The sequence below is a fragment of the Antechinus flavipes genome, chromosome 4 (genome assembly GCF_016432865.1).
Source record: "Antechinus flavipes isolate AdamAnt ecotype Samford, QLD, Australia chromosome 4, AdamAnt_v2, whole genome shotgun sequence".
NCBI classification, from domain to species: Eukaryota; Metazoa; Chordata; class Mammalia; order Dasyuromorphia; family Dasyuridae; genus Antechinus; species Antechinus flavipes.
Window position 1 is genome coordinate 23436700 of NC_067401.1, and position 22676 is coordinate 23459375.

The 22676-nt window shown below is 43.6% G+C and overlaps 1 protein-coding gene across 1 annotated transcript; it reads right to left on the reverse strand.

The window, feature by feature from the left end:
* Positions 1-4980: 4980 nt before the first annotated feature.
* On the reverse strand, positions 4981-7334 carry NUPR2 (nuclear protein 2, transcriptional regulator). Its single transcript, XM_051992025.1, has 2 exons — positions 6504-7334; positions 4981-6171 (listed from the first exon to the last, which is right to left on the reverse strand). Exon 1 carries the CDS (start codon positions 6884-6886, stop codon positions 6548-6550), a length of 339 nt encoding a protein of 112 aa, XP_051847985.1. The 5' UTR covers positions 6887-7334; the 3' UTR covers positions 4981-6171; positions 6504-6547.
* Between the last annotated feature and the right edge of the window lie 15342 nt (positions 7335-22676).

A 22676-nucleotide genomic window follows, 5' to 3' on the forward strand; every position in this document is an offset into this window, starting at 1 on the left:
CCAAAATTTAGAATCTTTGGGTTTGTCAAACACTAGATTGCTATAGTTGACTATTCTGTCTTGTGAACCTAACCTTTTCCACTGATCAACTAATCTATTTCTAAGCCAATACCAAATGGTTTTGGTGACTGCTGCTTTATAATATAATTTTAGATCAGGTACAGCTAGACCACCTTCATTTGATTTTTTTTTCATTAATTCCCTTGAGATTCTCGACTTTTTATTGTTCCATATGAATTTTGTTGTTATTTTTTCTAAATCATTAAAATATTTTCTTGGAAGTCTGATTGATATAGCACTAAATAAATAGATTAGTTTAGGGAGTATTGTCATCTTTATTATATTCGCTCGGCCTATCCAAGAGCACTTAATATTTTTCCAATTATTTAAGTCTGACTTTATTTGTGTGAAAACTTTTTTGTAATTTTGCTCATATAATTCCTGACTTTCCTTTGGTAGGTAGATTCCCAAATATTTTATGCTATCAACAGTTATTTTGAATGGAATTTCTCTTTGTATCTCTTGCTCTTGGATTTTGTTGGTGGTGTATAAGAATGCTGAGGATTTATGGGGATTTATTTTGTATCCTGCTACTTTGCTAAAATTATTTATTAAAATAATAAAATTATTATTTCTAATAGCTTTTTAGTAGAATCTCTGGGGTTTTCTAGGTATACCATCATATCATCTGCAAAGAGTGATAGTTTGGTTTCCTCATTGCCTACTCTAATTCCTTTAATCTCTTTCTCGACTCTTATTGCAGAGGCCAGTAAAACATACTTATTTTTAAAAGGGCCTGACATCCAGTGTTGCTGGAGAATGAATGCAATAAATGCATAAGCACAGGTTGGGTAATTTGAAGGGGAAGAGAAAAAGTTTATGTAAGGAAAAAAACTTAGTCTCACAGAGGGATGGCAACCAAAAAAACTATTTCATTATGTAAGCACATTATAGAGTCCCCCAAAAAGTACCATTTAGGGGTCTATAGGACTATCTATAGTCCTAATCACCTGGAGGTAAGGCTTTCTGAAAAAGGGAAGCCATATCCACATAGGATTGTGAGATATGAATATGTGACAAAGATAATGATACAGAAAATAACTGATCTAGTTTAATGGGGGGGGGGGGGGGGAGGGAAAGGAGGCTACAGCGATAGCTATGGGCTCCAATAGAAAAAGTCTTCATAGAACTAAAGGGATCCCCTCTACCTCTTCTTCAAGAATTAGGCAGCCTCCTTCACTCAAGATCTCTTATATTCAAGAGGAAACCACTATAGGGAAAGGGTTCTTAATTTGGGATCCCATGAACTTTTTCCCCCACTTAATAGTATTTTTAAATTTTTTCTAATTACATGTAAAAATAGTTTTCAACATTTACTTTTCTAAGATTTTTATTTCCATTTTTTCTCCTCTGCCAACTCCCCAAGATGGCAAGCAATCTCATATATTTTATATATGTGCAATAATATGAAATTAAACATATTCCATAGATTTGTTTTTAAAAAACGTTTTGCATGTCTTTTTAGGGAATACCCTCACTTCACTTGTGCCTTCTCAATGGAGGGAAGAGGGGAGAATGGAAGGGAATCTGGAACCTCGAGTTTTAAAAACATGTTAAAATTTTTTCTGTAACTGGGGGAAAATAAAATATTAAAACTGTTTTTGGTCATTGTATTTGAATATGATTAATTTCCCTTGTAATATTTTATTTTATGCATTTAATAACATAGATATCACTGAGCTGTCAAAAGGCCCTTATGGAAAAAATGTTAACCACTGTCCTTTGTACATCTTATTTGACTTCACTTTTTAAAAACTTTTTTATTCACTTTGAACTTAAATACAAAAAGAAAAAACAAAACAAAACCTAAAATCTTTTCAGTGTACACAGCACAACATAGACTAACAAAAAAGACCATGAATTTCCATTTCAGACTATTTTTTCTTGAATACTATGTAATACTATACATTGTTTTCAAAGCTACTGTGATTTTTCTGTGCTTCTAAGTTTTCTTTTGTTCGCTGCTGTGCACTTATTTTCTCACTTCCTTCCCGCCCCACCTAGAGAAGGGTATGATTAAACGTGTATCTCCCACACATACACATAGAGACACATGTGTAAAACCATATTATATATACTTCTATGTATCACTTTTTTCTCTGGAGGTGGATAGCATCTTTCTTCATAGGTCTTTTGTAGATTTTGTAATTAATTTGGAGATTTATAATAATCATTCAAAATTGTTCTTAGGACAGTATTTCTCTTGGGGCTGCTCATTTCACTTATCATTTCATGCAAGTTTTTTCCATGTTTTTCCTAAAATCAACCAGGTCATCATTTTTTTTATAACAGTAGTATTCTATCACAATCATACATGATAACTTATTTAGAAATTCCCCAATTGAAAGGCATCTATCCTTTTTAGCCACTCTGATAGTTGAAAGATATCTCAAAGTTGCCTTAATTTGCATTTCTCTATCAATAATTTAGAACATTTTTTTATGACTATAGTTTTGATTTCATCATAAAAAAATTTCTGCTCCTATCTTGTGACCATTTTTCAATTAGGGAATGACTTGTATCCTTATAAATTTGACTAAGTTCTTTATATATTTATGAAATGAGACCTTTATCTGAGAGTATCTATAAAAATTCCCCCCCCCCCCCCAGTTTTCTACTTTCCTTCTAATCTTGACTATACTGGTTGGTTGTAGAAAACCCCTTTAACTTAAATGTAATCAAAATTATCTATTTTATACTTCATAACATTGATTTATTCATAAATTGTTCTGTCTAGATGTCTGATAGGTAATATGTTCCGTGTTCTAATTCTTTTGTGATATATTCATTTATCTCTAGATTATCCATTTTGACCATGTCTTAATAAATGGTTTAAGATTGATCTATGTATTATTTTCACTTTTGGTCGGGGGTGTGTGTGTGTAGTTTTTTCCTTTTGTTCTGTTTCTTCTTTCACAACATGACTAATGTGGAAATATGTATTACATGATGCACAAGTATACAATATCAGATAGCTTGTCTTGGGGAGAGGATAGAGTAGGGGGAAGGAAAACATTTGGAACTCAAAATCTTTCAAAAAATTAAAATTAAAAATTGTCTTTACATGTAATTATAAAATAAAATACTATTGAGGTTTTGAGGAAAAAGTTATTTGTCTATGCCAAATCTTAAATGACTTCAATAGATCTGCTTGTTGAAATGGTTTAGGCTTGAAGTCAAGGAAAATCTTCCTCACAACTTCATTTCTCTTTGTATCCATATTGGCACCTAGCACACATCTGGCATAGAGTAGGCATCCAATAATTTATGGTTTGATAATCAAAAAATAAAGATCATAAAGCCTTTTCCACAAGCCAGCTCTTTCTATACTAGAACCCGATTCTCATCCTCCCCTCCCCATCTTTTTTTGGTTTGAAATAAATATACTGGTTCCTTCTACTAGTAGGGGTCTGGCATGCTCAGATTTTCCCACCACCAATCAATCAATCAAGGAACTTTTGTTAATTGTTCTCTGTGCCAGTGTGCTGTGCCCTGGAGTTAGGGAACTCCTAGATGAGGCAATTCCTTCCACTAAAGAGCACCAACTTTTCCAAGGTCATTTACCTAGCCAATGTGAGTCATGTTGACGTGAAATGCCCCTTCCAAAATCTGGCCAACTCCCTAAGCACAGTGTCTCTAAATCCAGGGGATATAGACAAAAAAAGACAATTCCTGCCCTTCAGGAGATTCAGGTGGGTGCCATGGAAATGTACAGGTCTAAATATAAAAGTATACAAAATGAATCCAAGATGGCTTGAGGGAACCTTGAAGGAACCAGGGTGGCAAAGCACCTTAAGCACAGATCAGCTCTGACTAGATAAAAAAGGGGGGAAGGGACTCAGGGAAACATGTTCTGGATCCGGTAAGGAAGCCGATGGATGGATGGATGGATGGATGGGAAGAGGCTATTGGAGTTTGGGCAAGATTGGCCACTTGAAACAGGACCAGATGATGGAGAGCATCATCTGGAAAGCCATTACAGCTCTTTACATAAGGAAACTTCATGACAGAAACAATGCTTTTAAAAATTGTGTTTTATTGTTTCAGCCATGTCTGATTTTGAGTGATCCCATTTGGGGTTTTCTTGGCAAAGACACTGGAATCGTTTGCAATTTCCTTCTCCAATTTTATTTAGCAGAAGAAACTGAGGCAGAGTAAAATGACTTGTCCAGAGTCTAATAAGTATCTGAGGCCATTATTTGAATTCAGAAAGAGGAGTCTTCCCAGCTCCAGGCCCGGTGTTCTGTGCACTGGGTCTCACAGATGCTGAGAAAATTGACACAGCAGTGACATCTTTGGGATAGATCAGGAAAAAGACAAGACTAGAGGTAGGATAGTAGTTAGAACCCTGCCAGATAGCTTATTTTTCTTAAAGTATTTTAAGCTAAGATGTATCTCCCACAATGGCTTACTTCCTAAGTTATTGTCTATATGTGATCTGAATTCACTCCTTGGGTACATGTTGCATCCCACCAGTAGAAAGTATGTTTTAACGAAAACAGGTATATGTTTGTTGTTAAATTCAATTTGGAAGTGGTAAGACTGCCTGGACTAGACTAGGGTATCATCTGGAGAAATAGGAAGGAATGCATAAAACATATTACCGCAGGCAGAAATTCTTCAATAGGAAAAAGTCAACTTCATAATTGGCTACATTTAAGACCAGATACTAGATCTAGGGCATTATTATGGTGAGGAATGAGGATACAGAAATTTTATTTCAGTTAGCAAGCATTTATTTTCTTTCCCTTTAACCCAGCCCAAATCTCTTATAATAAGCAAAGTCAAGGCAAAAGCAAAATCCCCACTGTCTCCACTTTAAGCCCATCCTGACTATCAGAAAGTGGGGAGATGCTGGATAAATCTAACAGAAGAAAGGCACACTATAAGACAGGAAAAAATTTGCCACACTTAATCAGCATAATTTCATGTTTTATTTTATTTATTTTTTTTGCTGAGGCAATTGGGGTTAAGTGACTTGCCCAGGGTCACACAGCTAGGAGGTGTTAAGTGTCTAAGACCAAATTTGAACTCAGGTCCTCTTGACTTCCGGGCTGGTGCGCTATATCCACTGTGCTACTTATCTTCCTCCTATGCTTATCTTTCATCCCTAGAAATACTAGCCTTAAATAGTGCCCAACAGCAGGTGTCAACAGTCCCCTTTAAGCACAAAGCTTAAAACAAATGCTTCTGAGAATCCCAGTATTCTTAGTCACATAAAAACAAAAAACAAAAAAAAACACAAAACTTTAAACCTTATCTTGGCCTTTGGGAGAATAACAATTAAAATACCTATTTTTAAAAAGGTATTTTTATTTCACCACATTAGCCTTGGAGTGAAGCATTTTGTATAGTAATTCTAAGCATCTACTTTTCAATGTTTTAAAATTTTTAAGTCGTATCCAATTCTTCATGACCCCAGATGGGGTTTTCTTGGCAGAGATACTGGAGGGGTTTGCCATTTCCTCCTCCAGTTCATCTGACAGATGAGGAAACTGAGGCAAACAGTGACGTGACTTGTCTAGGGTCATCACACAGCTGGGAAGTGTCTGTGACTGGACTGGAACTCACCCAGCTGCCCTAGACTAGGTCTTTAGAGATCACTCGTGCTACTTTTTACAGATGGGGCCATTAAAGAGCAGACCTGCCCAAGCTCGGACTGGGCACAGGTGGTAGCAGTGTACCTACTGATCCCTCTTACTCCGCTAACACATGAGGAGTGCTGAAAAAGTACATGCACAAGTGCTATGTCGAACAAGAACAGATTTGATCTTTATTATTCTGGTGCCTAAGCTGCAGAGTAGCACTTTGCATAATCTCATCAATGCCATATAAGCACCTATTTTATAACCACTTTTGTGCTCGGAGTAACATTAACTGACCAAAAGAGAAGAGTTGAAAAGCCATTCTTGCTGCTCTCCTTTAATGAGGAATCCTAAAGAGAAGATACAGCCCCAGGGACTGAACACAGATCTTACTGAAGGGCCGGCTCAAGGCGCAAAGGCACCGAGGCCCCAAGAGCGTCCTGGGGACCCCCATGGACTCTCTTTCCTTATGGCAACAGTTACAGCTGGAGTCAGAGATAAGACTTTAACGTGTCCTTTGTGTATCCTGCAAAAAATTAAACAAACAGGTGATGGGGGTCGTCTTCAGGGAGGGAGGCTCCGGGGGATGGGGGGCAGGAGTTCAGGGACACTTTCCAAGGTTCCACCACGGAAGTGTGCAGCATTTAGGATGCAAGCGCTGGGTACCAAGCCCCAGAAGAAGGCCCCTGCGGGCAAGCCTTAGCTGTGTGACTTTGGGCCGGTCCCTGAACCCTGCCTCAGTTTCTCCATGTGAAAAACAAGGATCTCAGCGGCTGGCCCCCAGCTCACGGGGCTCGGTACGAGGGAGGGGGAAGCGGGCGCCCCCCACCCAGCCGGGCCCGGGGCGCGCACACGCACCGTGACCAGGGGCGCAGAACGAGGGGAGCGGGAGGCCGCCCCCCTCAGCAGAGGCGGGTGCGAGGCCGGGGCTGCAGCTGGTGCTGGCGCCGCTTCCGCTGACTGTTGTACAGTTTCTGGGCGATCTTCCGCTCATGGCCCGCGGGAACCGGGCGGTTGGTGCGGAGCTCCCGCTCCCGCCGAGTGCGGCCCTTGCTCCACCCGGGCCCGCGGAGCGGACTCTCCCGCAGGTTGTAGTAGTCGTAGCAGTCGTAGTGCTCCTCCTCGAAGCTCCCCAACGGCAGTTCTTCCTGTGACTTCTGCCGAGTCAGGGGCAGGAACAGAACTGGCGGCGGGGACTGCGGCGGGGGCGGTGTCAATTGCCGCTCCGCTTCCCTCTCCATCCCGGGGGCGCACTAGGGGGCCCCGATACACTTGGCGTGAGTTAGGGGCCCCCCACGTGACAGGAGCCCGGGGCGACCATTGGCTTAGCCGAGGGAGAGGGACCTACGCTTCCCGCCCCTCGTCCTGCGTCACAGAGCGCGCAACCAATAGTCGTCCGGCTTATGTCACCTGTCTCACCCTAACGCCCTCCCATCTAGTCACAAGCCAGAAAACCCCTCTCCAGTAGATTGAGTTGGCGGCTCAGCCCCCGCCCTCCCGGTAGAATCTTTAAGGGGGGAAGGGCGCTCTCGCTCCACGTGCCTTCTCGCCTCATTATCCTCTCGCGGGACTTTTCGCAGCCTAAGGATCCTCCCGAACTACCGATCCCAGCATGCTTAGCTAAGGGGCCAAAGGACTTAGATGAGATGTACTGAGGGGACTTAATAAGTGCTGTCGTCCATCCATCCGTCTACTTTGACAGTTATCAGCCTGTCTACCTAACAATACTAAGGCCTAATGCTATTTATGTAACCTTTTAAGGTTTGCACTGTGCAAATAGCTGGTGGCGTTTTGTACGAACCTTAAAGCAACATAGAACACAAATCCAACTAGGTATGGCTACCGTCCCTACGTGCATAAAACGCCACCTCTGGAGAATCTACTAATCATAATGAGGATTGCAAGGTGCTTTTCATTTAGCTGTATCTCTGCCTCCGCATCTAATAATAGTGAGCGCTTTACCATGATTGACAAAGCAATTCGCCCGCTAAATCTAATATTAACAGTACCTCGAATTCTTACTGGCCGTTCGGATTTGTAAAGTGCTTTGCATGTTATATTCCTACATTTATTAGAATATCTCCAATAATAAAGGCTGATATATATGTATATTACTTGGAGGTTTGCAGAGTTCTTTGCCTACAATAACTATGTCACTAACGATTTCTGTCTCTCTCCTGGAATTCCTCAGCATAGCCCCTCCTCATCAGGATCTATCCGACCGCTGTTTAATCAGGTCTTGGAATGATAAGAGCCCGAAAGCAGAGGCTCAGAGCTCTGGGGGCCAGTCCGTCTGCTCCGACCCCCTCCTTTTTCAGAGGAGGACATTGAGCAGGTCCTGGGCATCCCTGAGCGCTCCCCGGGCTTCTCACTGAGCATCACGGGAGCTGTTCAGGCCTGGTCTGGAAGACACCTCAGCGGCCCATTGGGCCCCTCTCCTCATTTCACACTTGGGGAAACTGAGGCCCACAAAGTGTTTTTTGGTCATACAAAAAGGAGTAAGAGCACCTTGTTTCAGATCCCAGCCCTGCTACTTCCCAAACCTCTGTTACTCTGAGCAAGCCATTCCCTCTCCCCAAGCCTCAGTTTGCTTATCTGTAAAGGATCATGTTGGACTAGCTGGGATCCCCTCCAGGTCTGGGTCCAGGCGGTCCATCTGTGACCTGCCATTAGCTTGTGGGTGACCTTGAGCCAGGCACTCCACCTCTTCTGGTCTCTGAGACTGGCTAGCTTCTAGTTTCAAATCTATAATAATATGATCCATAACTTCCCGTGCTCTTGCAGAGAATGTTCTGTGTACACTTCTATAATCAAAGATATCCAAGCTGTTGGTTAGTGCTTCCTCTTTATGTCTCTTATCTCTTTTTTTTAAACAAAACCAAAATTAAAAAGTTGTGTTGGTATCTTCTGTCTTTTTTACATTACCAAAATTTCTTCTAATATTCTCCTCCCCATTCCTCTCTCTCTCTCTCTCTCTCTCTCTCTCTCTCTCTCTCTCTCTCTCTCTCTCTCTCTCTCCTCTCTCTCTCCTCTCTCTCTCTCTCTCTCTTTCTCTCTCTCTCTCCTCTCTCTCTCTCTCTCTCTCCTCTCTCTCTCCTCTCTCTCTCTCTCTCTCTCTCTCTCTCTCTCTCTCTCTCTCTCTCTCGCAATAGGTGTTAAGGGTCACATAGCTAGTAGTAAGTATTAAGTGTCTGAGACCAGATTTGAACTCAGGTCCTCCTGACTGCAGGGCTGGTTCTCTATCCACTTGCCGTTTAGCTGCCCCTAAAATATTTTTATTTCTAAGAAAAAGAAATGAGCAAGACCAATCACTTCATCTAAAAAGTCTAATGATCTATGTAGTTTAGCATCTCTTTGGACCTCCCCACCTCTTCTTCAGTATCTCTTCTTTGGGGCCACATTTATTCTTTAAAATTTTGCTATGTTTGCTTTTTATTTGTGTGTGATCTATTTACATTGTTATCTATCTTCTTTCATGTATCTTTGCTTCTCTGTATTCATCATATTCCTCATTTCTCGTAGCCCAGTAATATCCCGTCCATTCCCGGCCAGCCATTCCTAGTCTCCATTTCTTTGCAACTCTAAAGGGCACTGTCCTAAATATTTTGGCACACATTGCGGCGTGATCCCGGACAAGCAAAACAGATAAATAGCTAACTTGGCATGTATGAGTGACCTATTTGGGAGAAAAACGCAACAGAGGAAGCTCTGAGGCAAAGGGCATGCACAGCTTAATCGCTTTATTGCATAACAAAATTTGCTTTCCTAAATGGTTCCAAAAGCACAAACACATACGGAGGACCTGTCTGCCCACAGCGCCCTCTCCCTCCATGTTGATTACTGCCATACTGTCATTTTTGCCAAACTGTAACGTGGGAGGTGAAACCTGCGGGTGTTTGGATTTTGATTTCACCCTCTCTAATTAGTAGTGATAGGGCTCGTTCCTTTATGTCTGTATGCGATTCTTTTGTGAATTGTTTGTTCATATCCTATAGCCACCTATTAGGAAAGGACGTTGGTCATTCACAAATGTTTATATAGACAGATGTATTTATATGAAAATAGGATGTCATATTGTGGCTCCGAGAAGCTGAAGTGTGTGGCCATGCCCTGATGAAACCATCTCAGCAGTCAGGCTGGGGGTGACCAGCGGGCTCAAACACTCACTGGTGAGTCAGGGGGAGGTCTCCCTCAAGTATCTGAAGACTTTCCGAGGCAGAAGGGGCGGCTTTGAGCAGGCCGAGAAGGCTGACGCAGGTGCGATGGAGCTTTTAGAGGATGGGCAGATGCAGAAGAAGTAAAGGTCATCCACGGCCTCCCAGGCCATCCCCAGCCCTCTTCACTTTTGTCTTAGAAGACTCTGGAGGAGTTTCTTATTTGGACAGTTCTACATTGTCTACTCATAGTGGTGAAAGAGATATAGCCAACTTCTAATTTCGCTATTCTTTCGTTGATTTTCCAATTCATAGAGTTACTTACCCATAACATTCTCACCCTGAGGAGAGTCATGGAGAACCTCACCCCAAGGAGCATTTAAGCCCCAGCCTCTAAGACGTAGCGGCCTGGGGACCCTGGGTAAGGCACTCAATCTCTCAGTGCCCCCAGACAACTCTCCAAGACTTTACATTTCTGAGAAGGGGCCAAACTTCACTGGGAGAAGGAATTTCCTCATGTGGGACTTCCTACATCAGCAGAATCTAGTCCCAGTGTCAGGTTGATGAAATCAGCTTAGAAAGTCTTGGATCTTTTAATTTCACTCTGCAAAAAATTTGAGACCAGCTTGGACCCAACTGGGAACATTTCTCGTACTGTCTCATAACTGGTATGACCTTGGGCACGTACTGAGACTCTGTGGTCTCAGTTTCCCTCTCTGTAAAATAAGAAACATAGACTAACTGTTCTTTGAAGTCCCTTTTAATTGCATTAATGAGAGTTTAATTGTACGAAGCTAAGGTTCTGTTAAACCTAGGCCCAACAAGACAAACACTCAGAATTCATGAAAGATAATTTTTACTTTGCCTTCACCAAAGTTTTCCTTCAGTGCTTGAAACAGTCCCCACTATTTTACGAGCCATTCAAGGCTGGCCTAACTCTGGCACTGACTGGCACTGACAAGGGCCCACGACTTCAATCTCGGTAAAGGATTAAATGCTGATCATTTGAAGACTAATCCAGGAGGCTCACAAGCTCTTGTGGGTTGGGTGAAAGTTAAGGAAACTCTCTGCTACAGAAACCCACTAAGACCACCTGCCAAAAGATGGAGCGCCACAGTGGACAGACCGTCAGGCTGGGAATCAGGAAGACTCGACTTCCTGAGTTAAAATCCAGCCTCAGACACTTCCTAGCTGGGTGACCCTGGGCCAGTCAATTCACCCTGCTTGCCTCAATTTCCTCATCAGTCAAATGAGCTGGAAAAGGACACGGTCAACCAAGAAAACCCCAAATGGGGTCATGGATTGAGCATGAGTCAGGCATGATTGAGAACAACAACAAAGATAGACAGGTTGCTTTGTGCAACATGTTGACTGCAGGGGGAGTGCCCACTTGGACAAAATCCATTTTCAACTCTTAGTATTTGTTGCAGCCATTGACGGGAAATGAGGATTTTATCTGATGTAAAACAACAAAAAGGACTCAGCGTATAAACAAGCCACAGTATTTTAGTGACAATGAACAGGAATAAAGGAAGCTGTATGAAAGGTGTCAAAGAGAGCCAGACTAATAATGGAAGTGGGCCGATTGTGTCGGGAGACCCAGCTGTGAGAAATAGGGGTAGCTCCATTCACATAGTGCCCAAGGTTTGCAAAGCACTTTATGAGCATTAGCTTGCTTGAGTTTGCCTGATCCTTCCAGTGATCCTCTGAGTTGGGTGCTCTCCTCATCCCCATTTTACAGATACAGAAACTGAGGCAGGCAGCAGCTAAGAGACTCGCTCAGCATCACACCCCTAGTATGGCTGGATTTGTACAGGGGTTTTGCTGGCCCCTGTGTGTGGATGGTACTCATAAAGCTAAGTGAAATAGAGAAAGACCCTCACCCCAGGTGGTCGGGCAGACCCCTTAGGGAAAATTGATAGAGATGGGCATAAATGGCAGTTGCACAGTTAGTTATGATTGGCCTGGAAGGAGGAGGACCCAGGATAATGAGGCTACAGATATACTGAAGGTAAAATAAGATTTTTTGTTTTCCAGGAGACAAAGTGTTTATTCAGGACTTACAATGTGGCTAACACAGTGCTGACAACACAGATAAATGCAAGGAAGGCCCTGCCCTCAAGAAGCTTCCCAGGAGTGAGGGAAGACAGAGAGAGAAAAAACGGGACAGGAGAAAAGAAGGGAGAGTCCATGGTAGGCCTGAGAAAGAGACAGAGATAAAGAGTAAGAGAGAGACACACACAGAGAGACAGAGAAACACAGACAAAAACAGAGACAGAGAGACAGAGACCGAGAGAAACTCAGAGACAGAGACAGAGGAGAGAAAGAGGGAGGAAGGGAGAGAGATGGACAGAAAACGGACTAGAAACTTGGGTCTGGGCAGGTTCTAGAGCCAGCATGGATCTGGGGTTCTAGGCTTGGAGAAGCAGGACCAAGTGGAGACAACATAGCATGGCAGGAAAAGGTCAGGGCTCCCAAGAGGACCACGTTCTCTGCTTTGGGGAGCTACCCCCCTCTCCTCCTGTCTGGGTCTTCCTCCTTAGTTCTGGTATGTTCACTCTCCTTCATAAGCCCCAGTAAAAGTCTCCATGGGAACCCAGGTCCTAGCACCAAAAGGGAGCTTGAGGTAATCTCCCTGGGCAGAGCCTGGAGCTGAGGGTGCCAGGATGAGGCAAGAGGAAGAGAATGCCTTCATTCCCCCCGGGGGCCTGAGGTAACCAGCCAGCTGTGACTCAAGCTCGATCTTCCCCAGCCCAGCCAGGACCCTTCCCTGGCCCGCCATGCTGCCTCCTCAGTGACTCAGCAGGTGGTTCCCTTTTTAAGGTAGAATTCCTCTGGGTTCCTTAGCCGGAGGAGGTATCAGCTGGCAGTCACCCACCCAGTCTGGGAAAGGGGCTTGACCCGGGGCAAATGAGTCACTGCCAGCCTCCCTCCTGACCCTGCCCAGCTCAGGCTTCTCTGGGAACCAGGTAGGCCCAGGGCGTGCCCATTTCAAAGGGCAGCAGGAACCAATCAGGGCACTGGGGTCTAGTCCCAGCACCTTGGGCCGGCATCGAGGGAAGCCAACAGTACTTTGCCAGCACTTTAATGCTCCTGGTTCTAATGACCTAATTGGCCAGAAACGACTCCATCCCATGGAAGGGGGCGTCCCCTAGAACCCGTCCCTTTTATCCCTAGAAAAGCTCCTCTCCCTCTGAGTTAGGTCTTTCTAAAATGACAGAACACCAGCAAAAGGGATCTCTTTGGCTCCGATTATTCTGGAGTCCTGGGAAGGAGGGTGATAGAGCCAGGCCGGAAGGGACAGGAGAGACTTAAAGCCAGGGCCCTGAGGAGGAAACCCTGAGTCTGGGAAAGATGGGGATGGATGAGATGGGGTCCAGAGGGGCCACCACGACCGTGGGCCCCAGGCCCAGAGGCCCTTTGGGTCCAGAGCCGGCGCCTCCCCCACCGGGCCGGGCTGTCTGCAGAGCCACCCACTTTTTATTCTGCTTTCCTATCTGGTGCCGTATAATTAGGCGTGGGGAGAGTGGCCTACATATCAGCAGCGGTACAGTTCTGGTGACTCATTAAGAGGACGAGTCCTGGAGGACTATTTTTAATAAATCGCTGAAGCTCCATGACTCCTGTGGACTCACAAGGAGAAAAAAGGGAGCCCAGTTCAGTCACGAGAGGCCCCCAGGTGAGCAGAAGAGCGGCTCCCAGCCCTCCCTCGCCTTGAACTTGAGCCTCTTTCCCGGCATGTCTGAGTTTCTGGTGACTAATTGCCTTTGGGTTCCCACCCTCTCCCTGCCCGGGTTGGGCCTTCCCTTTAAATTAAGGCACGTGTACAAATATTCCGACTCCATAAATAGAAACATTTTCCAGTTAATATTTAGTCACAATGGAACTAAATGTGGGGGAACAGAACCCCAGTCCAAAAGCCTTCATTAAGGACTTATTATGTGTTTTCCATTGGAAATGGCAAGGAAAGAAACAGAATCGTCTCATAATGAGCTAGCTAGTTTAAAAAAACCAGTATTTTATTTTCCCAAACACATGCAGAGAGAGTTATCGACATTTATCAAACCCGTGTTCGAAATTTTTCTCCCAACGAGCGTCCTTTCTAATGGGAGATGATAAGGACCTCTGTATAAATAAGTAGACTCAGAATACATCTGAAGAGAATACAGAGCAGGTCTAGTCACCAGAGCTGGCGAGGGGAGGACGGCGGGAGCTGGGGGACCAGGACAGGATTTTTGGAGAAGATGGGATTCGAGAGTTTCCATGAGGTGGAGTTAGAGAGGGAGCGGATTCCAGGCCCTTGGGGAGAGGAGATGGCGCGACAATTAAGGTCAAACACAAGACACACTGATTCTAGGAGTGGGACTGAGGCAGGTAGCCTGCAGTTTTGTGCTTCCTGAAATGCAAACGGTTTTGAGAAAAGTCGGTACCAAGTCACCACTCGGTGAAACAGAATATAAACTCATGTTCTACAGTGAGAGGTTGGGGGCAGCTGGATGGCACAGTGGGTAGAGCACTAGCCCTGCCGTCAGGAGGACCTGAGTTCAAATATTAACACTTCCTGTCGGTGTGACCCTGGGCAAGTCACTTAACCCCAACTGCCTCAGTAAAAAAAATTAAAAAGTGAAGTGAGAGGTTGGTGGTTCACCAAGCTACCCTCGGAAGTGTCAGATTGGCAGAAGGTGGAAGATAATTTGAGTGCTCCATGAAAGTCGCCAAGAAGGCTTACAAATGCACACATGGGCATGGTCCCCAGACAGGTTCCCGTTACACACACGCAACATATTTGCAATTTGGGCTTGGTATAAATTTCAAATAATGAAGTAGAATTTTAATTATGGTTCAAGGTTTCATTTTTTTCCCCTTTACTTTTGATTTCCTATGCACTTAAAACTATGGGCAGCTAGATGGCATCATAATGGGTAGAATGCCAGGTCTGGAGTCAGGCAGACTCATCTTGGTGAGTTCAAATCTGTGCTGAGATACTTATTAGCTGGGTGACCCTGGGCAAGTCACTTAACCCTCTTTACCTCAGTTTCCAAATCTGTCAGATGAGCTGGAGAAGGAAAGGGCAAACCGCTCCAGTATTTTTGCCAAGAAAACCCCAAATAGGATCATGAAGAACCTTCTCTAGTTAGAGGAATTGGGTAAAAACTGCTAATTTAGTGAGCTAAGAAAAACAGGAGTTGAGAAATGTAATCGCTTATTCACCCGTTTCTCTCTGCCCAGATCTAGGATCACAGAATTTCAGCTGGAGGAGACCTCAGAGACCTTTAGTCCAACTTTTATCTAACTATAAATCCCCTCCATGTCATAGGCAATCACTGAGACAGAAGCCGGACCCGAGGATACTTATCTGTGATCCCTGCTTCTTGGGGAAACTGAGGCTGGCAAAGTGAGTTTTGGAGTACTGAGCTGCAGCTAAAACCCACTGGGCATGCAAGCAAAGTATGACATGGTGAGCCACCAGAAGGAGGCTGCCCGGCCGATTAAGAAGGGTGAGCCAGGAAATGCAGCAGGTCAAAGCCGAGCCTTGTCTGGCAGAAAACCAGAGGAAATGCCCGGTGTCTTGTCCGCGGGATGGCCAGGGGACCAAGGCCTAAGGTGTAGGGTGACAGGAAATGTAGGAGAGGGCCAGTTGTGGAGGGCTTTGAATGCCAAACAGCATTTCGGATTTGATCCTAAGAGCATGAGGGGGCTTTTGAGTGGGCACTGTAATTCCAAGCTGAGCAAGAGTTGGAGATTCATTTCAAGCAAATAAATAAAAGAGTCTCCCACACACTCCCTCCTGCCCTAGGAGAGGGAACTACCTCCTGAAGTAGCCTAGACCTAATTTTTAGGCCTTTTTTCCAGATCTCAATCCCCAACTTGCCTCTGTGACATGACTGGCCCTTGCTTTTCCTTCTGCCCTCTGTGGCCAACAATAAACCTGACGCAATTCTTGCAATAGCTATTCAAGTACTTGGAGCCAGCTGTCAGCTCCTAAATCTCCTCTTCAGGCTAAATATTCCCAATTTCTACCATTAATCCTCATGTGGCCTAATCTTAAACCTTTCACCATCCTGGTCTTCCTCCTTCGGACCTTCCTCTCCCAATTCCCAGTTTCTACCATTAATCCTCATGTGGTCTAATCTTTTTTTTTTTTAATCTTTTATTTTATTTTATAACTTTATATTGACAGAATCCATGCCAGGGTAATTTTTTACAACATTATCCCTTGCACTCGCTTCTGTTCCGATTTTTTCCCCTCCCTCCCTCCACCCCCTCTCCTAGATGGCAAGCAGTCCTATATATGTTAGATATGTTGCCGTATATCCTAGATATAATATATGTTTGCAGAACCGAACATTCTCTTGCTGCACAGGGAGAATTGGATTCAGAAGGTAAAAACAACTCGGAAAGAAAAACAAAAATGCAAATAGTTCACATTCGTTTCCCAGTGTTCTTTCTTTGGGTGTGGCTGCTTCTGTCCATCATTTATCAATTGAAACTGAGTCTTTATCAAAGAAATCCACTTCCATCAGAATACATCCTCAAACAGTATCATTGTTGAGGTATATAATGATCTCCTGGTTCTGCTCATCTCACTTAGCATCAGTTCATGTAAGTCTCTCCAAGCCTCTCTATATTCATCCTGCTGGTCATTCCTTACAGAACAATAATATTCCATAACATTCATATACCACAATTTACCCAGTCATTCTCCAATTGATGGGCATCCATTCATTTTCCAGTTTCTAACCACTACAAACAGGGCTGCATGTGGCCTAATCTTAAAACCTTTCACCATCCTGGTCTTCCTCCTTCGGACCTTCTTATCCGGATTTTCCGTGGCTTTCCTATTATGTTGAATCCTGAATGCAAGCTGATTTCCCTATGTGGCCTGCCCAAGGCATATATGGCAGCATTATCGACTCCCTAGTCCCGGACACTGGGCATCTCTTACGCAACCCGAGATTGCATTAATTTTCTAGGTTGCCATAGCATACTATTGACTCACACCAGACTTGCAATCCACAAACCTCTGCCTCCCCCTCAGCTTTTTCAGTCAAGGACCACCTTCCTCTATGCTTTTAAAGTTGATTTTTATTTCTTTAGTATTTTTTTATTTTCCACAGTTACCTGGAAAACCAATTTTTTAAACATTTTTTTTGAAAAACTTTGAGATCCAGATCCTCTCCCATCCTTCCCTCTCTTCCCCATTGACAAAGTACATGTGAAGCTGTGCAAAATATTTTTCTCATAGTCAGTTTGCAAAAGAAAACATAGATATCCCCCCCACCCCCGCAAAAAAAAAAAAAAACCCTTTAGAGCAAAAAAAAAAAAAAAAAAAAAAGTAACTTCAGTTTGTATTCAGACAAAATCCATTCTTTCTCTGGGTATTTTTCGTCATAAGTACTCCGGAGTAATCTTTAATCATTGGGTCACTGAGAATAGAGAAATCGTTCATGGCCGATCATCCCATAATTCTTGGCAAATGTATTAGACTAGTTTGCCATGTCTTTCTCCATTATAGACTTTTTTACAGATGAGGAAATTGAGGCAGACTGGGTGAAACGACTTCTTCAAAAAGCAACTGAGTTCAAACCTTGATATTCCTCAGATATCACCATTCACTGGAACCATTTAGAAAATCCACAGTTGCATTCAAAGCAGTTCATTATAGAAAATTTTGCCAGCCCCAAGATCTTCAAAAATTGGGGTTTGTGGAATCCTGCCATGGAAGCTTGCTTAGAGTCTTCTGGGCTTATTGTTCAAGGGTTATTTGGCCTTTGGTGTTTTTATGAGATTCCTCAACTGGGGGCAGTTATTTGCCTGGGCCTGGAGTCAGGAACATCTATCTGATAGTTCCTAGTGTGATCCTGGGTTAGTTTCTTAATTTTTATGTGCCTCAGTTTCCCCTTCTAGAAAATAGGGATAATAATGTACCTGCCTCCCAGTTTGTGAGAATTGAATGAGACAATATTTATAAAAAGCACTTGGCCCAGTAATGGGCATCTGGTAAGCACTACGTAAATGTTGGTTATTATATTACTTCATATTTAAAGCTGCTATAGAGATATTTCTGAATAGTCAACTTCATCTCCAGGTTCTTTTTATCTTCACTCTAGAGTAATGTATTTATTTCCCAGTTCAAAGGCTTCACCAGAAAGCACCCAGCTGATAAATTCAGGAACTTTGTTTTCTAACGACCAGAGACATTTTCTTATAACATCCCTGTCAAGCCGAACTATGGTAACATTTCCTTATTATTGCTGCTGACATGTATTTATTATTATCACTGACATAATAATTATATTGTTTGGAGAATTGAGTCAGGAAGACTTGGGTCCTCACCTTCTGGGGACTTCCTAGTTGACTTTCTAAGATTATAAATTACAAACGAGCCCATCTATCAGATTTTTCAATCAGGAAATTCTCAGTAGAGCTGAAACCACAGGTCTGTACACCATCTTCCACCAAAATTGTGATGATTTCAGATCTTCAGCATTGACATTCAGCTTTACCAGGATTCGTTTGCTTTTTATCACAAGCCCACTTGGCTTCCACATTGTGCAAAAGAAGCACCAGAAATCGAGTTTGGGAGGGACTGAGTGACCTTCCCAGGATCCTCCAGAGAGAACATGGGTCTGGGATTTGGTTAAGGCCCGGTATCCCTGATTCCAAGGCCGGCGCCCTGGTCGCTGCAACACCTAGTTGGGCAAATATTTCGAAAGCCTTGTCCTGGCAGCAAAGGCCATTCATTAGGAAGGAACGAGAAGGAAAGATTTTCTAGAAAATAGCCTTTAAGTCCTGTATTATCAGGCTTAGGCTAAACACTAAAGTACAAAGTACCAGCATCCATGGCCCCGCCTGGAATTAGCAGAAATCAATGAAACTGCCCTTTTGGAAGCACCTTTTGGCAGCTCAAAGGGCCTTATACCCTTCCACGTAGAGGAGGAAAGAATTGTAGAGGGATGAGTCATTGCAAAAGCCCTGATCTCAGCTCCTTCTCTACCTTCCCCCAGTCTGACTGAGAGCCGGCCTTTCTCCTGGCCAAAGCCAGCTCCCTTCTCATGGACAGTCTTGTCCCCTCTTCTCACTACAGGAGATGCTCCGATCTTTCCTTCTTCACCCCACTCATCTTCAACCGCTCCCCATCCACTCATCCCTTCCCCGCTTTCTAAATCTCCCCCATCCTTAACCAATCTTCATTAGACTCTCCCGTCCCATTAGCTGTTATCCCACATCTCTCCTTCCCTTCCTCAAGGGAATCCTAGAAGGAATTGGCTGTGCTCACTCCCTGCATTTGTGGCTTTGGACCACATCACTCAGCTGAAACCATCTCCCCAAAGTGATCCCGATTACGAAGGTCCTTTCTCAGTCCTCACACTCCCTCTCTCGCTGCTGCTTCTGACACTCGTCATCCTTTCCTGCGTTTTGGCCGGCTGCTGGGTTTTTTAAATGACATTCCTTTATCCCTCAATCTCCCTTTCTGACACCTCTTTCTCAGCCTCTTTTAGTGGGACGTCATCTTTATGATGGCCCCTCACTGTGGGAGTCCCTCAAGGATCTGTCACAGATCTTTTCTCTCTCTCTCTCTGTGTATGTATGTGTGTCTGTCTTATCTCTCTCCATTTCTCTCTCTCCATCATTTTCTTTATCTTGCTCTCTTCATTCTTTCATCTCTGTCTCTCTCTCTCTGTCTCTGTCTCTGTCTCTCTCTTTCTGTGTCTTTCCGTCTCTCTCCATTCCCCCCTCTCCTCCCACAAATTTAATCATCATTTCTATCCCAATAACTCCCAGATCTACATATCCACACTCTCCTTGGGCTGAGCTTTAGTCTCAAGCATCATTAATTGACTAATAGACATCTCAAACGGCTTGGCCTGAAGCCATATAAAATTCACTAAGTATAAAACTGAAATCATTTCCTTTTCTCCAGAATCCTCCCCCTCTCCCTAACATCCCTATTGCTACCAAAAGACCCAGTGTCCACCTGATGTCCCACATTCACAATCTCAGCGTAATTATCCAGCACTCCTCACTCTTTTTCTCTAAACAGTTCCTATAATCTTACTTTTTTTTAGCCCCCCCCCACTCTGTCCCTGTCTCTCCACTCCCAAAGCTGTCACCTCAGTTCATTGTCTCATTGCCACTTCCCTGTGACATTGCAGCTAATCAGTGTCCCTTCAGTCCATTGAACTGACCACAAGCCTCCTAAGAGTCACCAATTCTAGTGACTTCTTGGTAAATCCTGTAGGCTCAATTCCTCAGTTTAGATTTTAAAGTCCTAAACAAACCAGCCCCTTGTGCACTCTGGGAATCCACAAAACTCTTTAGTCCCCACACAACCATCCATCTTGTCTTTGCTCTGAGGACGTACTATTCGTCTTTGGCGACTTCGCCTTTGCCGCATTTCTTGAATATAGACCCTGCTCTGACACGGCTCCTCCCCGAGGTGTAAGGTCCTCATCACCTCACACCTGGACTGTTGCTGATGGTGGGTCCACCTGCCTCAGCCCTCTACCCTAAAACACAGGTCCAAGCATGTCCTCCATTACTTAATAAACTCCAGTAGCTCCCAGCTGCCTCCAGGAGCAAATGCAAACTGCTCTGTTTGGCATTCAAAGCCCTTCTTACTCTCTCCTTTCCTACCTTTCCAGTCTTCTCACACCTTACTCCCCAGTAGTCTTCAATTGAGTGACACGGGCTTCCCGGATGTTCCACGAACCAGACCCTCCATCTCTCAGCTGGAGAATGCTCTGGACATTCTCTCTGTCTGGGACTCCACCCTCCAAATCCTCTCCCTCCCTGTCTTCTCCTACTGACTTCCCTGGCTTCCTTTAAGTCCTACTTAAAATGCCCTCTTCTAGAGGAATCCTCTTAATTCTGGTGCTTTCTATCTTTTAATTATTTTCCGTTTATCATATATATTTATGTATGTATATATATATATATATATATCTGTGCATATATATATACATATACATATTGTGTGTATACACACATACATACACACACACACACACACAAATATGCACACACATGCATGCTGTCTCTCCTATTAGACTGAAAGCTCCTTGAGGGCTAACTGACTGCTTTGTAGAGTTTCTCTTTTTAGGATGAAGCCTGAACACCATAACCATGCTCTCTATGTATTTTAGTCATTCTTGATTTCTCCTCCATTAAGCTCCCTTTGAATGGGAATTGGTTTATTTTTTGTACTTGTGTCCCCAGTACTGGCCACAGTGCCTGGCACATAGTAGGGGCTTAATAAATGTGAGCTTGATTGAGTTTTCCCTTCGATGTAATATTATCAGGGCAGAAGACAGCTGCTGATTTAGAAATGCCAAACTGCACAATAACAATAAAAGGCAATGAATGACACAACTATAAAATATTCCAGGGAGATTTTAGAGAGATATCTGAATAAGCTCCACTAGAACTTGCATTGCTGCAAATTCCTAAAAAACAAATATCCCAAGGGAAGGAGATTGAAGCTCTAGATAGAGATGGCTTGGGTTTTAAATAGGTTTTTAAAATGGCCTCACCAGTTTTGGGGAAAGAACTGATGCCAAGGGGAAATCCTTTGAGGTGCTCTGTCGGCTTCTTTGATAGGGTGATTGGTTCAAAAATGAATTATCCTAGCCTGGAAATCTTCATGAGAAATTCCCAGTTGTAGTGACTTAGCCAATGCTTCCATAATTTTTGAGACCCCCTTCTAGCTTTAGAACTAAGATCTTCAATGCTGGACTTTTAGGGTGCTGGATGTCCACCTGAGTCACCCAACTGTCACCTGTGGCTCCAAGAAACTGTAGCATTTACAGAAAACTGACTGCAAACAGGCTAAACCAGGTTGAGGGTGACTAAGGGGTCTCAGGTCTGTCGGTAACTTAGAGGTGTCTACCCCAAGTGCAGATCTCCGTGGTAAATTGTGTGAAATGAGAACAATCTGTTCCAACCGCCATGATGGTGACTGAAGCGGCTGCCGTGGAGCTCGTGGAGCTGGTCTGACGTCCAAGCCGTCGGGGGCGTCCACTGCATCCCAGGCCATCATCAATGGTCTCCACTTTGTCTTCTTGGATGACTCTGGAGGACATAATGAGAACAGACTCCGCCACTCTTCAACCCAGCTCCGGAACGAGTCCAAAATTCCTCTGCGTCAGACAGGCCCGGGGAGGATGGTGAGGAATGAGTCTGTCTCTTTTAAACTTCTTCCTTGGGACTCTTTTCCTAGGCTGGATTCTCCCATGTCTGAGCGTTCTTCTTCTTCATGTTCTGTCTCATGTACAGAGTTACATTTATTAAGCACCTACTGTGTGCCAGGTATTGGGCTAGGTATTAGGGATACAAGAACAAAGAATGAATCTACTCCTACCTTCAGGGAACTTCTGCTTTGAGAGTAGAGACAACAAATACATATATAAACATACAACATAAGTATGAAATGATACAAATAGATGAATAATCGTTCAATAGAAAGTAGTTTAGGAGGAGAGGAATTAGTTTGGGGGGATCATTTTTTAAAATTATTTTTTAGTCTGAGTTTAAACACCAAAAATGAAAGAACATTTCCATACACATAGAAAGAACAACAAGGATTCTGTATAAAAACCGTGAATCTTCATAATGGTAATTTGTTCACCATGACCTCTTTTTTTTCTTATTTATTTTTTTCTTATTAATTTCTTTAGTAGTCTCTGAAAATATCAAGGATCTGAAGAGATACTTGTTTCTTCTCTCCCTATGGATTAACTATTAATACTACATCATTATCCAACTACTTCTAACTCCTCAAAAAGGTTCCTCAGACACTTGCTAGTTGTGTGACCCTGGGCCCTGTCTGCCTCAGTTCCTTCCACTTAAAATGGGACAATAATGGCATCTCTCTCCC

Bases quoted from the DNA above. Each gene is read 5' to 3' on its own strand.
- NUPR2 (XM_051992025.1), bottom strand. From the start codon at position 6,886: ATGGAGAGGGAAGCGGAGCGGCAATTGACACCGCCCCCGCCGCAGTCC.